The sequence below is a fragment of the Camarhynchus parvulus genome, chromosome 4 (assembly GCF_901933205.1).
Source record: "Camarhynchus parvulus chromosome 4, STF_HiC, whole genome shotgun sequence".
NCBI lineage: Eukaryota > Metazoa > Chordata > Aves > Passeriformes > Thraupidae > Camarhynchus > Camarhynchus parvulus.
Genome location: NC_044574.1, coordinates 47,415,064 through 47,422,902, shown reverse-complemented (window position 1 = coordinate 47,422,902; position 7,839 = coordinate 47,415,064). Strand labels below are relative to the sequence as shown.

General features: G+C 42.0%; 1 protein-coding gene across 1 annotated transcript; it reads left to right on the top strand.

The window, feature by feature from the left end:
- Window positions 1-252: 252 nt before the first annotated feature.
- Window positions 253-6,100, top strand: PLA2G12A (phospholipase A2 group XIIA). The gene is made up of 4 exons (XM_030947594.1): window positions 253-557; window positions 2,176-2,252; window positions 3,542-3,707; window positions 4,752-6,100. Exons 1-4 carry the CDS (start codon window positions 335-337, stop codon window positions 4,868-4,870), a joined length of 585 nt encoding a protein of 194 aa, XP_030803454.1. The 5' UTR covers window positions 253-334; the 3' UTR covers window positions 4,871-6,100.
- The last annotated feature ends 1,739 nt before the right edge of the window (window positions 6,101-7,839 follow it).

The following is a 7,839-nucleotide window of genomic DNA, read 5'->3' as shown; positions in this document are numbered from 1 at the left end:
TTCGGTACCTCCGGGGGCAGCGCCGAGCTGCCAGGTACCGGGGCACGCCCCGCTTGTCGCTGCCCGGTTCGGAGGGCCGCGCACGGCACAGCGGACAGGGCTGAGGGGACAGGGCACAGGGCAGAGGGGACACGGCAGAGGAGACAGGGCACAGGAGGCATGGCTAAGGGCACACGGCACAGGGGACACGGAGCGCTCCGCGGCGCTGCCCTGAGGCCCCTCCCCGCGGGCGGGCGCACGGGCGGGGCCGCGGGGACCATGGCGGCCCTGGCGGTGGCAGCGGGCCGGGCCGGGCGGGTGGCGGAGGAGAAGACGGCGGCTTAGCGGGCTCGGCATGGCCCCGGCCCGGCTGTCGCTGCTGCCCCCGCTGCTGCTGCTGCTGGTGGCGGCCTGCGCCTGGCGGCCGGCGTGGGGCCAGGAGGCGCCGCAGACCCCGGACTGGCGGATGACGCTGAAGACGATCCGCAATGGCGTGCACAAGATCGACATGTACCTGAACGCGGCCCTGGACCTGCTGGGCGGCGAGGACGGGCTCTGCCAGTACAAGTGCAGCGACGGTGAGCGGGGCTGGGGCGCGACCCTTGTCCCGGGCAGGGCGGCCCAGCGCCGCTGCCGGGTAAACCTCGCTGAGTTCTCCTGGCGTGCTTTCCTATAAATAAGTACGTGTATGAACCGCGGCGAGCGAGCTCCTGCACGTGTGTGTGTGTTTAAATACGCGTGTAACGTGTACGGAGCATATGTGCACGTAAGCTGTTCTCTTAAGGCGACTTTTAATAGCTCCTTTCCCTTGGTGAAAGGCTTATTACTGTCAAATATGTAGCTGATGTGTCCAGGGAAAAACCCTGGGGTGGGAAGAGTTACTCTCTCCCGGCTGCTCATTTATGAGCACTCCTGAGCATTTCGGTTTGGGACAGAAAAGCTTATTAACTCCAAGCTTTGGAACATGTTGTTTCGAAGTCACGCTTGAATTACAGGTTTTAATGGCAGCCGCGTTTGCCAGAGGAAGGAATGCATCCTGCTGTCAGTAAGTGTCCTGCTGCTGCCAGCAGAGGACATCTGTGATCTGCGCTTCTTCCCTGCGCTTCAGCTGCCTGATTTACCTGAACTATAACTGAGGCAGCTCAAGGTGGCATGACCTGGTAGATGACGATGGTTATTATTATCATAATCATAATTATTATGTTAGACTATTATTATTAGGATGAGCCTGCTCGAGCAGGGCGTTTGGACCAGATGACTCACTGTGGTGCCTTCCAGCCTGACCCATTCCGTGATCGCCATCCCCAGTGCCAGGCAGGCGATGCTCCAGAAATGGGATTTCTTTCCAGGCTTTTCAAGAGCACCCCAGAACGGGAGGCTGGCATAGCCTGTCGTGGTGGGGTCACATCACCCCAGTTTTCTGTGTCAGATTATTTGTTATTTCAGGAAATGAGTCTGGTGTTGACACCCTGGCTGGCTCTACAAGAGTGGCCAGGACACTGTGACATTTACACTCTGTACTGAAGTATGTGGTTTCAAATGTGGTTTTTTCCCTATTACATTTAACTGTGGCTTCAGATTGTTTCCACTACTGAAATGAACGGGAGGGTCATTTTTCAAATTAACTCCACAGTCTTTCTTAACTTGGGATGCAGAATTCCTTGGTTTGCTGCACTAGTGAGTGTTCGGGGAGATGTGAGTTTAGCAGTCTCTACTAATTCAAATTCTATTAATGTTACAGCTGTAGAAATAAAAATGATGTTTCATCCCAGTCAAGATGAAAATCAGAGAGCTACTGTTGGTTGCATATAGAGCATAGAAGTATTAATGAATTTACACTAAAATACTCTGTTAATACACTCCTATATATTGCATACTTAACCAAAACATGGATTTCAGTAATTTTTTTTTTAACATAGGAAGCAAACATTGACACTTGTTCAGGTGCCTTGTCCCCCTTTCTAAAAAAAATTGCTTAGTACCCCTGAGTTGTAATTTGGAAAGAATTGTTGATATGCAGGTGCCTGAATATATGTTTAAGTTAAAAATACAACTGACACTGTCTTGAGCCAAACAAATGCCTGTAGTGAGTTTTAAAACTACTATAGCCCTGTGCAAAAAAAAGCTTTAAAACTACTAAAATCCTGTGCAAAAAAATCTATTTGAGACATGACCATGACAAATTACCTTTTTCAGGATCAAGGCCTGTTCCTCGCTATGGATATAAACCATCACCACCAAATGGCTGTGGATCCCCTCTGTTTGGAGTTCAGGTAAGTATTTACATTTTGGGGCTCCTTTGTGTGTCTTTCATACATCAGCTTTCCTCAATGTAGATTTTTCCCATCCCCTCTTCTGAGACAGCATCCATGTACAAGGTCCCTCTTCTTATCAGCTCCTAACACATGCTCTGGTAACAACATACGGGAAGTGTTAGTATTGTAAATGAACCTAGCATAAACATTTTCAAAGATTACAAGCATAAAATGTAATGATGATAAACTTCTTGGGTTTTGAGTGTTTGGTTTAGTGTTTTGTTTGCACAGTCTTGAAAGCATTGCATAACTGCAGCTGTAGCCCTGTGAGAGCAGAGGGTTTGGCTATGACTCTTGCTGTTCTGACTGACACTAACCCTTTTTCCTTAATGCTAGAAAGAAAATAGGAGTTAGCTTCTTATCCTCCAGCTCTGGGACTTTCTTTTTCCCCCCAACTCTGCCCATCCACCACCCCAGAGTGTAGGCTGGGGCTGGGCAAGAGGCTGGGTGGGGACACAGCTGGGCAGCAAGGCCTACACTGAACAGAGGGATGTTCCTTTCTGTATAGTGGTGCCCAGCAATAAAAACTGGAGCAGTTGGAGAAGGTGGGGAGGGGGTCATTCCAGAACTGTGTGTGACTTCCAGGTGGTTGTTGCTCAGAGATGGGCTTGGTATCCCCTCTGCTTTGAAATGTGCTGAATGCTTTTTGCACTGCTTATTTTGGGATATTTTTGTTATTCATCTACTGTGTACAGTAGTACACAAGTACACATTATATTAAATGCTGACGCTGCAAATAAAAAAACCCCAAAAACCAGTAGAATATGCATCTTTATGCTCTGTCTGTTCTGAAAGTCTCTTGGTTCTCTTTCCATTTCCTGTTCTTCTTTGCATTTAACTTTGACCCTGAAGCCAAATATTACTGTTTTCTGAGGAATTCCACACAACAATTCAATCAGAGTTTTCATTACAAAAATTAAAACAATTTTCACATGGTTCCAATTCAGTTCATTTGTGAAGCATCTAGCATTTAGATGTATTTTTTTTAATTTTGAATTTAAAACTGTTTAACTAAACAGTTAATTTAAACTAATTTTAATCTAAAAACTAAATTTAAACTAATTTAAAACTAATTTAAACTAATTTTAATTTTAAAATTGTGTACTGTGTACTACTTCTTTTATTCATCTACTAAACTGTCTTTATCTCAACTCATCCCATTAGTTTTAACTGTTACAGTCTGTCCATTGGCTATATTTTTCTTATGCTGGAAAACCAAAGGAGGTGTGTATGTGTTTTCTTCACAGTTTGACATTGGTATCCCTTCAATGACAAGGTGCTGCAATCACCACGACAGATGCTATGATACTTGTGGCAATAAAAAAAATGATTGTGATGAGCAGTTTCAGACCTGCCTCTCAAAAATTTGCAGAGATGTGCAGAAAACGCTTGGAATCTCAGAGAGTGTCCAGGGTAAGTGTGAAAAAGCCTTTATTTTTTTTTTTAAGTTTGACCTGAGCTTAACTTGGCAAAGAATCTTTGTGCAGTGCAGCAAGGCCACAGTGTCACAAGCTGATGGAAGATGCTTTGTTCTGTCCTTCTGCTGTGCAGCCCAGATGCTTGTACAGCAGAGCAGTGACACAGCACAGGAAAATGATCAGGGTTAAAACTAACTTCGAGTTAAGGTTAGCTTTAACTTTAGGGGAAAAATAATGCTGACCATTTGGGAGTATGAGTATTGGAATACAACTTGATCAAAATGCATGTATAATTCTTGCATTTACTGTAACAGCTGTAAGATGACTGTTCTGCTGGGTGATTTCTAAACTTCTATGTGTGATTGCTAGTAAACTGTAGAAAAATACAGAATCCCTGTATGAAATAAGGTATTAAAATAATAAACAGTCATAGTGGAAGTAGTTAATGCTGTCCCCTGGTGAATAAATTTAGGTTTCTCAGTAACAGGCCATATGATACTTCTGGTTGTTGGCCTGCATCTGATGGATACATGACATAACCACTTTTTAACTTGGACAATGTCACTTTCACAGTAAATACTCCTACTGAGAGCAGTAAGTTTTTAGAACAATCTTGTGTTTGAACTTCTCAAATTTATTTAACTGTAAATAAATCATCATGTTAGTCTTCAGTGACAGAACTGGTGAATATTTGTTCAATTCTCTTGAGCTGATGTTAAAGATAGCAACCTCTGCATAAACTGGGATGCAGAGAGTGAGAAGGTAAACCAGATCTTTCATCTTCCAAGATTCAGTATGTTTCCAACACAGATAACATTCCATATGCAATGAATTTTCATTTTGTTTGGCATATTAAAAATCTTTTCTCAAAACTTAAATGACTCTGTGTTGGTTCAGTCTTTCATTTGACAATCGGTTTACTTTGCCCAGAGAAAACTGCTTCTTTCTTAGAGTCATTCTCAGTTTGCCAGAGTTTTCTCCTGTTAGTTTTATATTCCACTCAAAGAGTACTTTTAACTGAATTCTTCTTTGCTTGCAGCTTGTGAATCAACTGTTCAGCTGCTGTTTGATGCAGTTATACATTTAGGATGCAAACCATACCTGGACAGCCAGAGAGCTGCTTGTATGTGTCATTACGAGGGCAAGACAGATCTCTGAGAGAAGACACGTGGTATGGAACAAAGCTGAAGATCCAGCCAAAAGGAAGCAAGGCTTTGGTTACAAACTTCCTGCTTTTCAGACAGTGATACATTAAACACTGACATGAATTTACTGATTTGAAAATCACTACGATATTCTCATTCATGTAAAAAAGAAACAAGTCGTCCTTCTCTCCATTTTATGCCAGAAGCTTGGGAACTGAAATTGCTTTCCTTTGGTGTACGTTCACCTAGGGCGTGCTGTTATAAAATGCTGGTGCCATTTTAATGTTCCCAAGAAGACTCCATAGTGGGGACATCACAGGCACCAAAGAGTTATATTGAATTCTCAGGTGATTTTTAATACAGGTCAAATTTTAGGTTTACTAGCAGTTGAAGCATCTGATGTGTTCAACAGAAGAGTGTGCTGTGTGTACCAATATGAGACATCTTACATAGCCTGTACCTATGTGTTTCTGCTGCAACTGCCTTGAGTTCTCTCTCATGTATGTGGTCCTGCAGGTTTGTTGTTAAATAACCAGGAAAACGCCCCAAGCCAATGTACATGCACTACATATTTCTACCTGATTCTATATCAATGCCTTACTTCTGCAGCACTTTTCAGATCAAATACGTTGAGCCTTTCAAGGGCTGTCCAGTAAAAGGAACAGTTTGCAGCCTAAGGATATACTTTTGATTTGACAGAATGGTGAAATGTAGTTTCTATGTTATTTTTAAAAAATTCATCAAATGTCTGTTTTTGAATAAAACATTTTGTGTTGTGTATTATATGCACAGAAAGGATATATGTACAAATATGTTGATTTATATTTCTGTTGTGGCACAACTTGGCTTACTGTATTCATCTTTGCTTTCCTTTAGTCTGTTCTGATGAAAACTAAAAGCAAGTTCCACAGTTAAGATCAGTGTGCCCAAAAAACTTATTTAAGATTCCCTCTGTGAGGCTGATGGATATATGAGCCTGTACTTCTGTCACTTGTTCCCTCTCTGACTTCTCTACCTAAAATCACCTGATGTCTGAATTATTTGGGGGTTGCTCTCTGTACTTGTTGCTTATCTACAGGTGTCAGTCCTTAGTTAAGGTCTGCGTTAGGTCCGCTGATAGAAAGATAATGATTTGTTTTCACTAAAAAGCAATTTGCTTTAAATATTCACAGGAGAGGAATGAAAATTAAAATATTGCATCTGTGAACAGGCAATAGAAATTAAATGCATAAAATTCACTGGACTATAGACTATAATGTGATATAATTTTTGTGTGTTTTTTTCTTTACCAGTTGTGGTTTTGGTTTGTTTTTCACTAGAGTTTAGTGTAAATGACAGTGAATGTAAGGGCTTCATAAACAAAAAGTTTCTGTTAAAGTTCTTTGGTCGTACCTCAAGGTTTCTTTTCTTATTTGCGGATATGAAATAGCACTAAAAGAGAAGTATTACTGTAGAGCTTTGCAAAATTTTGCTAGATGAACTTGTACTTCTCCTAACTTTGGTGAGAGAAGTATTACTGTAGAGCTTTATGAAACTTTGCAAGATGAACTTGTACTTCCCCTAACTTTGGTGAAATTCATTTTCTACCACAGAATTGAAACAATTCTGCGTTACCCTGGAATTCCATGGTTGTAACCCTAAAAATCTTTTTAACATTAAAGCAGGGAATGTTAATGGCATTGTTTGTTTAAAATGACTGAAGTACCACAATGAGTCCACTAATTCTACTAGATGACTTGCTGAGTTCTGTACAAATGGGCTTAAATTAATGCATATCCTGGGTTTGGATGGGATAGAGTTATTTTTCTTCCTAGTTGCTGATGCAGTGCTGTGTTTTGGATACAGTGTGAGAATAATGGAGGTAACACTCTGATGATTTAGTTGTTGCTGAGCAGTGCTTACCTTAAATCCAGCACTTCCCAGTTTACCTTACTCCACCAGCGAAGAGGTGCACAAGAAGCTGGAAGGAAGCATGGGCAGGACAGCTGACCCAAACTGCCCAAAGGTATATTTCACACCATAGAGCATCACCTCCAGTATATAAAAAGGGGGGAAATTATATCCTGATCAGCCAGAAGGTATCAACTGCTGCTTGGGGACTGGACAAGGGGTGGTGAACAACTGAATAGTGTGTCACTTGTCTGTCTTGGGGTCTAATACACCTTTCTCTTTATCCTTTCCATTTTGATTATTATTTTTGTTTACTTTATTTCAGTTACTGAAGTGTTCTTACCTAAACCCACGAGTTTGACTTTTTCTGATTCTCCTTCTCGCCATCCCGTGTGTGTGTGTGTGTGTGTGTGTGTGTGTGTGTGTGTGTGTGTGTGTGCGTGCACATATATACTTAGTCACTGGCTGGGGTCAAATCACGACAACACAGAAAATTTTCACTGTTGGAAAGAGCTGGGTTTTGTTCCCTCCTGTACTGACCTGTAATTATACCATAAAAGCCTCCTGGAGTTTCTTTCAAACCACATAAAACACTAAAAGAGCTTCAATACTTCTGGATAGCACTTTGATAGTTCTGCTTGCAAACCACAGGAGGCATTTCGCTTCTTCCAGGTAGTCTTTACTTTGCACAAGCTTTTCCTGTAGCAGAAATCCTTGATAGAGTTGCCTGCAAGTTATACAAAATGCATTTTGCAGACCATAGCCCTAAAATGAGGGCTAGCTATCACCCCTAGGATCAATCATATCATTTAAGAACTTACATATTTATAAATATATGCAAAAATGTAATGCTTGTCCTGGTTGTGGCAGTTAATGTTTTCCTTAGCAGCTGATACAATGCTGTGTTTTGGTTTGAGGATGAGAGTAATGTTGATAATACACAGTTTCTCCTGCTGCCCTGACAGTGAGGAGGGTGATGTGCACAAGGATTTTGAGAGTAGACCCCAGCTGACTCAAGGAATATCCCATATGGAATCATGTAGAACAATAAAACTAGGGGGAGTTGCCCAGGGAAGGGCACTGATCACTCAT